The 16,614-nt window shown below is 49.5% G+C and overlaps 1 protein-coding gene across 2 annotated transcripts in view; it reads left to right on the top strand.

Moving 5' to 3' along the window:
- NUAK1 (NUAK family kinase 1) overlaps nucleotides 1–16,614 on the top strand; it is a 71,007-nt gene that overhangs the window by 39,780 nt on the left and 14,613 nt on the right. For both annotated transcript variants that reach the window (XM_040637416.1, XM_040637417.1), the window contains 2 exons: nucleotides 9,567–9,718; nucleotides 12,386–12,451. In XM_040637416.1, the coding sequence (XP_040493350.1) occupies nucleotides 9,567–9,718; nucleotides 12,386–12,451 (218 nt within the window). The remainder of the gene's footprint in view (nucleotides 1–9,566; nucleotides 9,719–12,385; nucleotides 12,452–16,614) is intronic.

Below are 16,614 nucleotides of genomic sequence, written 5' to 3'. Positions count from 1 at the left end.
GGGTTAGAAGAGAAGGTCGTGGCCAGATTGCCTACATCAGTGATTCTGAGTGCTGGATACACGTTAAAATCTCATAGGACGTATGTAAAAAATGCTGATGCCCTCGCCTCACCCCGGGGGGATTCGGATTTAATTGGCCAGACTGAGAAATATGGACTTAATCCTGCAACCAAGAGGAAATGAGCCCTGCGCTCAAAACTTGTCTTGGTCTGATCATTTGTCATCAGTGAATTCCGGAGAAGAACGTGTGTCTGGCAGCGATCACCAGTGAGCAGTGAGTGATACCTTTGGGCTTGGGTTTACTTACTTAGCCATTTGGTTGCTGCCCTCATCAGGGACTCAGAGCCCCATGAAACAGTTTGTTGAACTTGGCAAAGCGGCGTATTATGCTTGTGTTTACTCTTCTGAACCCATGGCGAATCGCTGAGCATTTTAGCACACTCCCCTTGCTGCCGGATCCGCAAGTTCCACGTGAAGTCTCTGCAGAGGGGATCCAAGAGGAAGGACTCGCCCTGGTTAATAACAGCACCAGAGTCTCCCTCACTTTTAGTCACACGCACGAGCTCTCAGCTGTGAAGCTGTCCAGCCGCGTTTCTAATGAGTTTCCTATTAAGTTAGCTGTTTGACCTCCAAGTGTATTATTTTCATTGTTTCCATTTGATTACACCCAAGTCATTTTTCTAGAGGCTGGAGATTAGAAATAAACCAACTGAAAACCAACGCTACCCCCTAGTTGTCCTGCCTCGCCCTCTCGGGTTTCCTGGAATTCACTATTTTCGAGTGCCTCGAATAATACCACTTGTACTTGAAGTTAATTTTTAAAGAAAAAAAAAATGGAACCGTGTTGTCTGGTAATACGGGATCTTTTCGAGCTCAAGTGTGACGGCTCTGTTCGTTGGCCTCGGTGGTCGGCAGCATGCGTGGAGGAAGGCTCGTGGGGTATGGAAGCGGCCCGCTCCCCAGATCATTTCTGACAGTGGGTTCACCTGGCAGGGTGGCTCTGAGGGTGAGAGCCATGCTTCGGAATACCGCTGGGGTCTGAAGAACGGACCCTAAATAGGAGAGCTGAGCTTGTCCCCCTCAGGCTTGGCTGCAAGTCCTTTGACGTCCCTGAGTCTTGGTCTACTATGTCTCTGTTCTCCCACCTCCGTCTCGCCCCTCAAGGGCACGCGTGTGAGCTCAGGTGCGGGTTTTGCCAGTACCTGTCCTTCATAATCCTGGATTTGCTTCAGACGTGCTGCCTATTAACAACAGCCTAACACACAGCCGCGTGCTGTGATAACCTTCACAACGAGGGTCGGTGGTCTTCACCTTAACAGATGAAGAAACCGAGGCTCAGAAAGTTTAGGGAACTTGCCAAGGTCACTTAGCTGGTAAGTGGCAGAGCCTGGACTTGAACCCAGGTAAGCCTGGCTCTGGGAGTCAGCCTCTTCACGACAACATGGCGTTGCACGATGAGAGGGACCAGAATTTAGAGCTGACAGGATAGTCCTGAGCCATACACGCCCGGGCAAGCAATGGCTAGAAGCAGAGGTGTGATAACCACAGGGCTGCCTTTGCCAGCCTGGCTGCTGGTAGAGGGGGGGAGCCGCTTATAGCAAAGCCTCCTGTGGGGAGGGGAACGGTAAGGCTGTCTTCACAGAGGGTAGATTTCTACCACATTCATTGCCTGAATTGGAGGAGCCTGCTTTCTCTCAGAGTTCACGGTGTCAAGTATAAGAGCATTAGTGTTAGCCTGGGGTGGTTCTGAGCTGTTCCGACCCATTGTCAGTGCTCTCAGATTCAGGATTGCTGAGTGTGTGTGTGAGAGAGAAAAGCCCAGACAAAGCAATAAAGAAAATGATCAGAGAGACTGTGGGGTGTGGCTGATGAGTGTGTGGTGATGGTTGGTGGAGCGTATCACCTCACAGTCCTGCTTGTTTCCATGGAAATACCACCAGGGATGGTTGTGGAAGGAGGATGGAATCCAATGGCTGGGCCAACATGGCGCCATTGATTCTCTCTCCCATGTAGCTCCTTCCTTTATCCTGGCCACATCCCCTGCCCGCCTAGGATTTGTTATGGGGCCCCCAAATAGCACTAATGGTCTTAGCAGGAATGAATGGTTCTTGGCAAGACTTTGGCATCCCCTCTTCTGCAGGTAACTTATACACTTTCTTACCATTTCTTTTGCCTTCTGTGGAGTCCAGTGCTGGTAGTGGGTGGCCTGGTTGGCTATGGTTCTCCTTGCACATGCCAACCGACATCCAGAGAGAGTTTTGGTTTAAGAAAGGACAATTAGTGAACTACAGAGCCTTTCATTGTCCAAACCAGGAAACACATTGATTCAACTCTGACCAACTCATTGACAGTGGGAGAGCTGCCAGCCCAGTATAATTTTCTCACTCTCACTGCCATGGGCTTTCAAACTTAAGGGATCAGAAGACCATTTTGTGAAGCCCTGAGCCTGTGAGGTGCTTGAAATTTAGTGCTGGGGAGGAAACTCTTGAAGAATGGATCTTGCATTGACTAAAGGCCCTAATTAGGTTGCAGACAGTTCTTGCAAAGGAAAGATCACTCCATTTCTGCAATGAAAAATAAGCTACTTTCCATGAAGATCATACGACCTTTAACAAAAGCCCACCCCTGAGGAGTGGAATTGTCCATCTGTCTGAGGTTTCGGGAAGGCAGTAAAATGCTGTCATGTGGGGAGGCAACCCCATGGAAAGAATGGACTAATTTAAGACACGGAGTTAATGGAAGGCATAGGCATGAGGAGAATCCTGACTGGTCCTCTCTAGGCCCTCGGCCTTTTTGCTTAAAACTAACAAACGAATCTTCCTCTTCTGAGGTTACATGTAAACCAGAAAGACATCCTCCTTTTTTTCTAACCTGCTGTCCATGGAGAGTCCTATAAAGGGATTCCCACCCTCTCCCTTCCCAAGCCCATTTTCTTCCAAATGGCCTCGTATATTTGGTTCTAGAACGGCTGGCAGGCGGTTTAAATCCCAAGATCTCCTCACTCATCAGCGTTTCTCCCAGGCCAGAGCATTGTTTTGTAATCCGCATTTGCTCAAGTTATACAAGTTGTGTTCTTCACCCTGGGGCAACAGGAGGGAGCTGTTAGGAGTTGGGTAATTAGTGGGGTTGGGAAAGCCAGACAATCAGAAGGCAGAGCTGGACTGTCAAACCGAACATCTGATGAAATTCAGAATTAATTTGGAGAAGTAGCCGTTGCTATAGGAACCAATCCCCACTCTCCCTTGAAATGGAAAATAAACAGAAAACAAGAGAAATCATTCAAGTTGGTGTCTGGGAAGAAGGCCTTTCTGTGGGACAGTAGAAGAAAGCGGACAGAGTCTGCATATCAGTCTATGCGGAAACAATGGTAAAACCATCTGAAGCGAGCAAAACCAAAGGCATTTTGGGCAGTTCAGTTGTATGCTTGTTTAGGAACTTTCTCAGGGCATGTGTGTTATCTCACTGATTTTTCTCTCCGATCACCTAGGGACTTAAAGTCTGTATCGTACAGGTTAGCCTTTCATTTATTTTATAAACACTACTGGTGGTATCCAGCGACACTGCAACGCCTCCAGGACAAAGACTGCTCCTTCGGTTGCGTTTGTATCCCCTTTAACACAAAGCAGAAAATGCTCCAGATTGATTAAAAAAAAAAAAAGGATTTTAAGAAAAAACAGTGATGCTGGTCTCTTTAATGAAGGAGACTTTTTTTTTTTTAAAGATTTTATTTATTTATTCGACAGAGAGAGAGACAGCCAGCGAGAGAGGGAACACAAGCAGGGGGAGTGGGAGAGGAAGAAGCAGGCTCACAGCGGAGGAGCCTGATGTGGGGCTCGATCCCATAACGCCGGGATCACGCCCTGAGCCGAAGGCAGACGCTTAACCGCTGTGCCACCCAGGCGCCCCTAATGAAGGAGACTCTTTATTGAGTATTATGCAAGGAAAGTAAGTGGATGATGGAGGCAGGTGGTGGGGAGTCGTGGGAAGAACAGAAGCTTTTGAGTCACATACATTTGGGATCAAAGCTTATTGGTTATCCGCCCACCAGAAATGCATACAGATGAGCACTGAAAGAATGTTTACAGCAGCACTCGTCATAATGACCCTCACCTGGAGACAACGCAAATACCCACCAACAGTAGAGTGGATCCAGCCGTGGTACATTCACACAGCACAGTACTCTACAGCAACGAGAGCGACCAGTCTTCCATGACACAGAACACACGTGGATTATTCTTACAGTGTTGAGCTAATGAAGCCAGACACAAAACAAAATATTCAGCATGATTCCATTTTTAGACAGTTGGCAACATTTATCTAGGGTACTGACTTACAGTCATCCTATTCATGGTAGCGGCTTATGTATATCCTTGGGGAGATGGTTAGTGTCAGAAAGAAGACATGGAGAAGGTAGGCCTTGCCCAGTCCTGGCCAGGTTGCTTCTCCATCTGAGTGCTGGTTCCCTATTGATGAAGGAGGGGTAATGTTAATACTTATCTCCTAGGATAGTTAGGATTAAATGAGACAATCCATGGCATGCAGTAATTGTTCAATATATGTTATCTGTTGTTACCACAAATAAGCCTGCTGAGGAAGGAGAGGTCACTGTCTGGCATGGAAGGCTCTTGGGAGGGAGAGTGCTCTGAGCTATTTCATAGGCCCAGGATCCTGGGTGCCACCCTGTCCCTTGTTCCATCTATTTATTGCTCTTGGCAGTGTTTGGGCCCATCTGACTCCTCCCCCACAGAGCGCCTCGTGGGTGTTCAGGGCCTCCCTGGCTCATTCATAGCGGCCTCTCCTTTCTTGTCCCTTAATTCCCAGCACCTGCCAACCACGGGTGGGTCTGCTCCTGTTTCTCGCTCGCTCATGCTGCTCCCTCTGCCTGGCCTGCCTCCCCCTGCTTCCCCTAGTAAAGTCTTCTCTCAGTATCCCCAGTGCCAGTCCCCTAGCGGGTACTTTATACAAGTGTATTGTTAGAACTAAAACCTGCATCTGCAGCCCATGGACACGGCCCCCATGCTGGGAGCTGACTCAGGCTGAGCTAAGTTTCTATTCAGGGTTTTGATTTTCCTGGTAGGCCTGGCATGTCAAGGGCCATAGTTTTCCTTACCATTCTGGAGCCACCGGGCTTCTGGGTAAAACTGTCTGGCCAAGAGACACAGGCTTTCATTTTTCATAAAGGAAACCCTTCCCAACTGGTGGAAAATAAGCTTTTGCTTAGTGACTAATAACATAAACACAGACAAGATTTCTGGGCTTATAAATAACCAGTTGTAAAAGTGCCCAAGGGAAGCAGCCCTTTTTGCCAGAAGAATGGCCAAGAGTGTGCCTATCACCTCGCTGATAGTGACCTTAACGTGGGCAAGGAGTCTTGGGCCAAGAGTGCGGAAGCTGGTCATTCTTCAGGACAAATTCCCAAGGCCTTGCTTTTATACATTAGAATTCCTGGGCTATTCTGGAAAAATAATAGTTGATCTCTAAGGCCCTTCCTGCTCGAAAATTTTGTGATTCTGTGGCAGCCACACCACATTTTACTTTTTAAAATTTGTTTTTATTTTTTTAAAATGTGCAAGTGTTTCTCAGAAGTAGGCATTCTTTTTTTTTTTTTTTAAGATTTATTGATTTGGGTGAGAGAGAGTGCGCGGGTGTGCATGTGGGGCGGAGGGGAGGGGCAGAGAGAGAGAGAGAGAGAGAGAAACCCAAGCAGACTTCATGCTGAGTGCAGAGCTGGGCTCGATCCCACGACCCTGAGATCACCATCCGAGCTGAAACCAAGTCAGACACTTAAAGACCGAGCCACCCAGGTGCTCCAGCCATAACACGTTTTAAAGAGTGATGGCAGTGGGGAGAGAAAAGTCTTAGGGCTTTGTTTTGCAGGAGCTGGCTAAGGGGCAGTTGAGTAATTGAGCCCTGGCCGAGGCACCATGCCGAAGGAGCAGGACCCGTGAGCTCACCGAGTGCCCTGTGTCTGACTGATGAGGAGACCGAGGTTGAATGGTGTAGTCAGATTGCCGGCCTAGGCCTTGCTCCCCTCGGACTTGCTCTGTGGCCATGGCAGTTGCTAACCTGGCTGTACTCAGAATTTCTCAGCCATAAGACATAATTCATACAAAGTGCTTGTTAGCTCAGTGCCTGCACATAGTAGGCCTTCAGCAAGTGCTGCTGTTGTCAGGAAGGACTAGAAGCTTCATACCTAACACCACGAGGCCTTCTTGATGAATCATTGATGTATCAAGTCTGGAACTGCCATTTGCCTGCAGTTAATCGAGGGTTACAGTCAGGGCCTTCACGTGAGACTTGGCTGTTCTGTTCTGTGGGATGGGTGGGGGTGGGGTCCCAGAGCCCCGCGTGCCCACTCAGGCAGGTCTCTCACCTGGCTGCCCACAAGACCTGCCTGTCTTCTCATTCACCCATTGTTTACCAGACTGGCTCCCCGTTAGTTCCTCTAGATATCAGGAGGGATGTTGAAATGGCCCAATCAACCTGCAAAACTCAGAGTCAAAGACACCAGACCTCCAAGGGCAATCAGGTATTAGCATTGTGCAAAACACATTTTGCAGACGCTTAATCAGAGGACACTTTTTTCCTCCAGAATATCTTGCAGGACCCGTGCTCCATGGCACGTGCACCTGGAACTGTCCCCCAGCCCCGTCTCAATACAGAAAGTCAGCTGAGGGGCAAGAGAGAAAGGCAGGAAACCAGCGAGGATGGAGATTCAGAGCAAGGGGTGCACAGGGATGTCAGACAGGGGGACAGAATCAGGATGCATTTTAGAGCTGGGCCTAGCAGGACTCACTGATGGAGGTTCCTTGCATAGTAAAATAGTTGGTGTTGAAATGAATCGTGTTTATCTCTGCCTGATACCAAGCGGGCCAGTTGGAAGGGGAGGAATCCCGTCACCAAAACAGTCCTTTTGTCCTCATGAGACCAGCGATCCATCCTTTCTCATAGTCACTGAAGGGACCAGTGACTTTGGCCTCCTTTAGGGACACATCAGACTTTTTGGGGGTGTGAGCCTCCTTGTTTATTTCCCTGTCAAAGTACTTTCCCTCTTTCTTCCTTCCCCACTTTTTAAAATTAGAAAGCCCGCTGCCCTCCCCGGGCCTATCACTCCATCATTTTTGGAGCCGGAGCCATGCATCCCGAGGCAGCTTTTCCAGTTTCCAAAGTTTATTGTTAATGAAAAGGGCATAACAGGCTGCAATCCCTGGCAGGAGCCACAGCTGCAGGGTACACCGAGGCCAGCAGACACGGGAGCAGCCAATTTTATCTGGCTGTTCTCTTTCCTCCTCCCCCCTGCCCTCCTCCTTTCCCCTTCCTTTTATCAGAGAGGTTTGGCCGCACTTGAAGGAGCCAAGAAGGAACTGGAGGGGCTTGAGCTTCTAACAGCCAGTGACAAGGTGTGGGAGGACAGAGGACCCAGGCCTGAGGCATGTTCCAGTTCAATTCCATTCTCATTGAGTGTGTCTAGGAGTCTGGTTCAGTGCTAAGGCCCTGGGGTCCAATAATATCAATAGTAACAATAATAGCTAATATCACGGAGTGCATGCCGTAAATGTAGGCCTTGTTCTAAGTATTTAACATATCCAATATCAATAAACACTCGCAACAGTTCTAAGAAGTACTTACTAGTATTATTTACATTTTACAGTTGATGAAACTGAGGCACAGAGAGGGCAAGCAACTCCCCCAGAGTCACACAGCAAGTAAGAGGCAGATCCAGGAATCCTACTTAGGAGTATCTGATTCTAAAACTAAACTTTTTACATCTAAAAGTCCAGGCTCACAGTCCAGGCAGAGGAAATGGGTATGTAAACCAGCAAATGAACCCATGCGGTTTGAAAGTACTATCATACAAGTAACGAGTAGCACAGCGAGAGGCAGAGGAAGGCAAAACAGAAGTCATATTTGAGTTCAATCTTGACAGATGGGTTGGAGTTCCCCCCACAAGTAGGGCAGGTAAAGGCAGAGAGAAGGAGGCTGGAAACAGCAGTGTGTGTGTGTGTGTGTGTGTGTGTGTGTGTGTGTGTGTGAAAGAGAAAGAGACAGAGACAGAGATGGAGAGACAGAGACAGGATTGTGAGAAACAGCAAATGGTCCAGCATTTGCGAACATCGGGGGCCTGATGGGGAATGGTGGAAGCTGACGAGACAGAGGGACGTAGGCAGGGGTCCTTCAGGAATGATCTTGGGTACCCTACAAAAGTTTTTATACCATGTATAAAATATATACCATGGGAGGGATGGGTTTCAGAACAGTTATTTATTTTTTCTTTGCTCAAAGGACATCTATGTGAAAGCCCAAAGTAGGAAACAGATAGCAAGGGGATGGCCTTGGTGGAGGTGGTGTCGAGGACCTGGATCGTGCCTGTGCTCTGGCTTCCCCTAACCCGCCCCTAGGGGCATCTGCCTGGCCCTTCCTCCCACGACTTAGTCAAGCCGCATGTGAACATCACCGCTAGAATATCAGAGTTGGGGAGAGAGAAGCATTTACAAGCATTTGGGAAAACAATTTCCACGGTGGTGTGGGGGTTGGGTGGCAAGGGGCTGAAGCAGGGAACCCAGCTTGGGGTGATTGCAGGGGTCCTGACACACCACCAGGCTGTGGCATCATGGGTCCCCATCCATGCCGGAAGCCAGAGATGAGCCCCATCCAGTCTGGCGTCTCAGCCAAACCGTGCAAATCTCTGAACTTCTCCAGGCCTCAGTGTCCCCATTTTTCCGGTGGTAAAATTAGTGGTATTTCCCTGAAAGTTTGTTGCAAGATCTAAATGAGTCAGTACATGTCAGGTACTCAAAACCTTACAGGAGCCTGGCGCACAGTAAGGGCTACGTAATTATTTCCTGTAATTTCCCAGAATGCAGTTTGGAAGTTTGGAGTTCACTCATTGGATAATTGTGAATTGAGCCCCTCTGTCAGCGTTCGGAGTGCTGGGGAGACATCCGTGAATGAAATAGACCAACCCTCGTTTATACTCTAGTGGGGGAGACTAAACGAATACACGGAATACACAGACTGGGGCTAGGGGGGATCCACGGGATCACACAGGACCTGCTGGGCCACATTTGGAACTTGGGGTTCTATTTTGAGTGAGATGGAAACTCGAGAAGGTTTTGAGCAAAGAGGTGACAAATCCAGCTGCCCATTCTGCGTTCAGAGTAGCTTGTGAGGTCCGGGTAACTGGTCCTTATCGAAGGGTTCATAGATAGAACTTAGTTGTTTGTTATCACCCATTGTCCTGTCAACGGGGGGCCGTTCTGGTGGGGGGTCCGGAGAAGGATCCTGGTGAGGGACGTGGGGCCCTCAGAAAAGACGGGCAGATGGAGGTTCCTCGCGTAGTAAGGTTGCAGAGGTGTGTCTGGTAACAATAGTGGTGGTGTCATTGTCCACCTGGCTGGAACACTCGCCCAGCTCCTCGTGACGTGGAATGGCCTGACTTGTGTCCTGACCGGTTGTTCTTGGCCCCTGCTCAGTGACATCTCCGTTGTCCTCCCTCGCACCCTCTGGAGTCATAAGTGAGCTTGTTGGATAAACGGGGTGTTTGTGTGTTGCTGTCCCCCCCACAGTGTTTGAGAACAAAGATAAGATTGTGATCATCATGGAGTACGCCAGCAAGGGGGAGTTGTATGATTACATCAGCGAGCGGAGACGCCTCAGCGAGAGGGAGACCAGACACTTCTTCCGGCAGATCGTGTCCGCCGTGCACTATTGTCACAAGGTACGGCCGCGCCCCGCCAGAGCTTTGGTCACTGACGGTTGTGATGGTGCCATGTGGTTCTTTCCACAGAATACAGGTGATATCTGTTCACTGTCATCTGCATGGAGAATTTATGAAATAGAAGAAAATCCCCCCATAATTCTGGAATCCAGGCATAACCCATGATGGACGTTTTCGTTCGTTTCTTTCCCATCTTCTTCCTCCTACTCCCAACGTTTGTTTTTTTATTTGAACTTCTTATTTTGAATAATTTTAGTTGTACAGCAACGTTTCCAAGCTAGTACGGAGAGTTCCCGTATGCCCCTCACTCGCTTTCTCCTAATGGGAACAGCTTACATTACTATAGTCCATTTGTTGAAACCGAGACACCAACATTCGGGCGCTGTTATTAACAAAACTCCAGATTTGATTTAGATTTGCCCAGTTTCTCTGCCAATGACCTTTCTCCACTTCAAGATCCAGAGTACCAAAGTGTGTGTATTTTTACATTTGTGTCTTGCCTCGTCACTCAGTATTTTAATCTGAACACGTTCCTATGTTACTAGAAGTTCTCTGTAATTATTGCGATTGTTGGACGTTGAAGGCTGATTCCAATTTCTGGTTAATATATAGAGTGACCCACACCTTTCTGTAGTAACCTTTTCCTCTCGTTTGAATGATTCACCTGAAGGCGATTCCTGGAGTGGAGTTACTGGCTGTGAACTTTCCTGCGCTCCTGCTGTCTTTCCCTGCATAGGTCATATCCACATAGGTTACATACCTACACATACATTTTATTGCAACACACCTAATGGGATGTGCTCATAATACAGCCAGGTTAGCTACCCTTTGTCTCTGGAGAAGGAAGTGAAGTACACAGCTAATTCCAAGACCTATTTCAGCCATCATCGTTATTAATCATGATACTCATGAGTCCTATTGTATTTGCACTTTCCCCCAGCACGGTCACACCTGGAACAGTCTTTCACGCTGAGTGCAATAGTGACTTGAATCCAACATGGCAACCAAAATAGAGTCAGCGTCTTCGTTCAAATGATTGCAACATGGGGCCTTCTGGTTTGTTAAATATTCTGGTTGAGAGCGGCTCCGTAAGTAACTAGAAGATATTATTCAAATCTAAAACCCTTAACCCTTGCCAACACCGTTGGACTTCTCTCTGCTGACTCAAAAGGCACTGATGACTGAGATCAAACAGTATTTTGCACTTTATCATCAGGCATCACCATAAAGCACTTTCAGATCATATTTTCATTTTCTGAGGTGGGTAAATACGTGGGATTTTGCATGAATGGGTCTTCATCAGACTCATTCCATCCTACTCTGAAAACCAGGAATGCAATACTATAAACCAAAACTGCTCCCAATCTTTAAAACTAGAAAAACATCAGGGACCTTTGATTCTCTACCTTCTCCCCCAGGAGCCTTGGTTTGTGCCTTCCCTAGGTCAAAACACATCCTGGAAGGTGCGCGTTAGAAAAAGAGTAGTAGAAATATAGCTTCCATCCCTTCAGCCTGTGCTTTTGGAGATAGTGGGAATTATCAAATGGAAAGGAAAATAAACAATAAGGCACCAACTGTAAACATGCCGATTCTGGCCTAAAGAAATCTCTATCGAAAGACAGAGATGTTCTAGCCAGTTGCTTTGCTTAAAAGGGCAGCTTCAATTGTAAATGTCCTTCATGCTGAAGGATAGGAAAAACTTACTGCCCGCTATTTGTCCGCCCAGGCCCAAGGTACATAGCTGGTTCTTTGGGTTCCGCCTCTGCCTGTGCCCCTCCCCGCCATTAAAAGATCATTGGGTTTTACAAAGAATTGTGTGTCCATACCAGTTGTTACTGTGGGATAGACCAGCAGCCTATGGGTTAACGAGTCCTTCTCAGCCTCAGCGGGGCTGTCTGCCCGTCCCTGCAGGTCAGCTTCCAGCCTTGCCAGGGTTTGCTTGAATGGAAAGGTCCCATGGTAGGGCAGCGACCTGCTGGGCTCAGCCCAGTGGCTAGGGTCTGCCCAGTGGCTAGGGTCTCCGCAGCCCCTCCGACCTTCACCCTTCACCCTTGAGTCTAGCTGAGCAGAGGGGGACTTGCAGAACTTCCTTCCCAGCTGCTCAGGAACTGCCCGTGCATGGGTGGGGGGGCTTCTGTTACCCTCTGGACAGATCTGGAGTCGTTTCATGGGTCAGAATAATAGATTGAGTGAATCCCCTTCCCAGCCTTGGCGGGGGGGTGGGGGTGGGCAGACAGACAGACAGACAGACAAGTGAGGCCCATGAGCCCCACATTCTGAGTCTCCAGCAGAGAAATCTGCTTCCCTGAGAAGCGCAGGTCAGACTGACGCTGTTCACCGCCGCCCCCGACTCTGCTGCTTTCACACAGTGGACTCACATTCCCACGAAGAATCCCCCTGCTGTTTTACAGGCTCTGGGGGAGAAGGGATTCCAGTCATTTTTCCCTTCACCACACAGCAAGTGACTAATGCTCTCCTGTCGCTGGTCGCTGGCTGGCGGGAAGCTTCATGACAGGGAGAGGAGCCCTGAAGGATGGAGGCAAAGACCACCGGGGCGGCGCGTTTCTTTAATCTGTCAAATACCTCCCTTTGCTCACCCTCGCACTCCCCCTTTCTGTGTCTCCTGCCGGCGCCCCATTCACCGCCCCGCCTGTCTTCTCATTGCAGAACGGCGTGGTCCACCGGGACTTGAAGCTGGAAAACATCCTGCTGGATGACAGCTGCAATATTAAGGTAAAGCTCTTGCCTGGTGGATTGATACGCAGGGCGGGGGCCTCAAGGTGCCCCAGGCTGCGGCCTCGGAACTAGGCCGCGGAGTCCTGCCCCGGCAGGCGGGTGCAGGGGAGTCACCTCAGTTCAGTTCCAGCCCTTCTGTTCGATGAGCATTTATTGATCTCCCAACTACATGCCAGACCTTGATCTTCGTGCTGGGATAAAAAGATGATTAAAATACAGCCCCTGTCCTCGGGAAGCTCGTAGTCTGCAATCATCACTGTGGAAACACCTATGACCGGAACATATTGCCTGTGTATTTCATAACATGCTTGCCTGCTATCGCTTACCTTTAGTTTTCACAACCCTATGAGGTGGGCACTGTTATTGACATCATTTTGCAGATAGGGAAAGTGAGGCACAGAGAAGTTAAGTTACCAACTCGAGGTAACACAGCGGTAAGTGGCGTTGGGGTTTGAGCCCATATGTGTCTGACTCACGAGGGCTTGAGTTGCCAGCGCCGCCCCAGGTTATGTAAGAGTTGGAACTCTGTCCCTGCCAGCCTTCTGTCACTGCCGTGCCCTGCCTCCTCTTTCTCTCTCCCGGCCCTCCCACCCCCCAAACTAGCGGTGGAACTGGGAACCTGGCTATGGTTGTGTGTGCTGCTGGGAAGGAGCGTACCGTCCGGTGATGGGGCTTACTTCCACGAAGAGTGTTTTTGCTGGCTGCCGCTGGAGTTGAAGCAAGCTCTCCTGGCCCACGGGGTTCAGGCACCCCCTGCAGAATCCTCTGAATGTCCTTTTGATCACGTCTGCAAAATAAGCAAATACGGTTTCAAAATAAACGGAGCTTGCCGCATGGGTTTCATTATGAAATGGCCTCAGTACTCCCGACACCAGGGGATCCCTCTAATTGGCGGCTGGTGACGTTAGTGCCTCATCCCTGGTCCCCGGACAAAGCATGGGAATGACCTTGTGCTGTCCCCTTTCCTGGTTCCTCTCGCTCTCAGTGGACGGGGTGCATCACAGGGAGACTGTTTCCTTGCTCCGCGTTTGGATTCTGTTTGCGGATCATGGCGGGACCATTAGTTACCATTGTCCTTTGAGAGGGTCCTCGGAGTCACGTCAGGATGACCTCCTGGTTTTGCGAGTAGTTGACCACGGTCACCTCTTTCTGTGTTAGTCCACAGAATACGGAGGAAACAGTTGGTCAAAGCAGTTCTTCCTAGGATCAGGAAGTGAGATCTCAAGGTCTCTCCCTTTCTGGATTATTCTAGCAGGAGCACTGGCTGTCTAGCCAGAAAATTCCCTCCTGTGTGGCTTCCTCGCTGCTGGCCATCGGGAAAGCCACTTCAGCCTGTTTCTGTGACTGTAAAACGGAGGTGACGGCAACGCTCACAGGCTTGTTTTCAGGACTAAACAAGATACCCTGTGTTTAGCTGAGCACTGTGCAGTGGGTCAAGATCAAGAGCGGTGGCTTTGGAGTTGGGTAGCCTGCAGTCTGAATTTGAATCGCGACTCTGTCCCTGACTAATGGCCGTGTTTTGGAGAAGTGACTCCCCTAACACTCCGTTTTCTGGTGTGTCCAGTAGGGACGCCAGTCCTGCCTCTGGGGCTGGCTGTCTATTTGTTCATTTTCTCAGTGAGTATTTCCTGAGCACTTAATGTGTGCCGTGCTCTGTGCCTGGGGCGCCTGGGAGTCAAGGGCAAATGTGAGGGTTTTAGACAATACACAGGGCACTTAGCACTCAACTCTCAGTATCCAAGGCACCTTCGCCAATAGTTGGTCACCGGAGAGGACACTGGCCAGCTGCCCTGAAGGTGCCTGGGTCCTCGGGAGTGGTGGGTTCTGGTCTGAGGGGCACATTTCTAAGGGTTCGTGTCATCCACCCTGGTAACTTTGTCTGCAGATTCTTCCTGCCACCTGCCCCCAGAGCTCTCCTAACGACAAGCAGTCTTTACAAGGCCTGGAATGTGAGCCTCTGGCTGGGGGATTGGGTTCTGTGGGACAGTGTGACCTCTGGGTCCCATGATGTAGTCCCAGCAGTGATAAGGCACATAGCTTCCTATGGAGTCATAGAATTTCCCCATGGAGGAGAAGAATAGTTAGAATTCTGAAAGCAATTGTGCTGGGAACAATGGGGCAGGAGCCCCGGGAAATGGCACAGGGGCATGACCAATGGGGCAGTGGTGTTGGGACTCCCAGCTCCCAGGACCCAGTCCTTCCCTCTGCGCTCCCTGTCCATCGTATAGGTAAATAGCAGACACATTATAAAAATTGAACTTTGGGTCATGCTTCTTTTTTTTCTCCTTGTCTTTTCCTTAATCTCTGCTCCTGGCATTTCCCAGGGTAAAACACGCACACGTGCGTACACACACGTGGAAACCAGACCTTCCCATTCCCTGGCACTAATTCTCCCTTCTGCTTGTTCAAGGGATGCTGCTGGGATCTGAGAATCTTAGCGCTTGAAGAACGTTGAGGGTCGTTTTCCAGGCCTCTTGTTTGAATGAGGACGGCCCCCGTAGGTCTAGGTGACAGGCCCAAGGTCACACGCAGGGAATCACTGTGGGCTCCTGTGTCTCTGTTTCCTCGGAGTGTGGCCCAGCGCTCGCCACTCAGTAGGTACCCTTCAGTTGTTTGGGTTTGGGGTGAAGGGATGACAGCCAGGAGGAGAACTCCCATGTTTGACTTCTGGGCAAATTATCTTTCATCATCTCTCATGCACTTCCAAGATTTTTTAAAAAATGCGTTTCAGCTGGTGTGGATTGGTCTTCTGGCTGTATCTGCCCGGCTCTTCCTGACTCAGCATTTTGCTGGAAACATATTTAGAAAGGACACCGGTGGCAAAGGCAGCGGACACATGGCCACACGTCGGCCTCCATGTTCAGGAGAGCCCGAGGCATCAGCGTCTGGCCCTTGGGGGGGTGGGGGGTGGGGAGGGAAAGCCAGTGGGATATGAGCAGCCAGGTCCCTCTTGGAGCCCCTTCTGGTGCCTCTCTAGCTGCGGTTCCATCTTCTTTATTCCAAGGGTGGGGGGCCTGTAAAAATGCTACTGGTTTAAACTTGTCACATGGTGCTGTCGTTTGGTGTGAGCCATGTAGCTCGTTCCTCCCCTCCTCTCTGCCTGATGTTGATTTGCAAAGAGCACATCTGGCATTGGAAATTATTTATCTGGCTAGTGCGAGAGGGTGTGGCTTCTAAAAATATTCACATAGTCTGTTGGCAGAAAGAATGAGAGCAATGTGCTTCTTTGGGTTGCATTCCGTGCTCCAGAGAAGCCTGCTAAAGCCTTATGTCTACTAAAATAGACACCCAGCATAGCAGTAATTTGCAATTAATAAAAATGGGCCAGATTCACATCCCACTCTCTGGGAGAATGGAATGCCGACAATTCCCATAGAAGGGTCCTGTAAAAATGTCTTACAATAAGAAGAGGTCCAAGCACTGGGGTCAGCTCGCCTCCTCAAAGAGGGCTGGGAATTTGGTGAGCTCCCAGGGCTCAGAGGAGAGGGGCAGAGGGGAAATGGCCTGTTGCCCCTGATGACAATGGAATCACGGCGGCTGCGGACAAGAAAAGAAGCTTTGAATGGCCAGGGCTAAGATGAGCTAGAAATCTCGGAGGCTTAACAAGGCCAAATGGGGCAGCTCGGGATATGGCCTCTGGGCTTTGATTATATGCGTGTGAGAACTCTGCATTCGTGCATTAATTAGTCCCTCGGTTTGTTTGTTCATTCATCCCGTTATGCATGTGTTTGTGTACACGTGTGTATCCACACATGCCCGCATCCACTCATCTATTCCTGCACTTACGCGGTCAGCAAGCTGGGAATCTCCTGGGGGCAGTAGATACTCGACCACAGACACTTACTAAGTTCCTACCATGCACCTGGCCCTGTGCCGGATGCTGGCATTTAACGGTGAACCAGACAGCCAGGTCCTTGTCTTGGAGCTCGGAATCTCACAGTTGTTCAGCCAGGAGAAGGATACAGAGGTGAGGTGAGTGAGGAAGACAAGGTACTTGCCCTATAGTGGACTTAGAATTCCAGTTGGGGACACAAGCAGCAGACAAATAAATACAGAACTAATTGTCAGCGGAGAGAATCCATGCAGAGTGAGGGTGGAGGCTGGCGGGGGCTGTTTTAGCTAGGGTGGTCAGAGAGAGCAACTTGTGTAGGACTCACACT

The sequence above is a fragment of the Ursus maritimus genome, unplaced genomic scaffold (assembly GCF_017311325.1).
Source record: "Ursus maritimus isolate PB19 unplaced genomic scaffold, ASM1731132v1 scaffold_21, whole genome shotgun sequence".
Classification (NCBI taxonomy): Eukaryota; Metazoa; Chordata; class Mammalia; order Carnivora; family Ursidae; genus Ursus; species Ursus maritimus.
The sequence above is the reverse complement of the archived record's forward strand: the minus strand, read 5'-3'. Positions and strand labels throughout refer to the sequence as shown.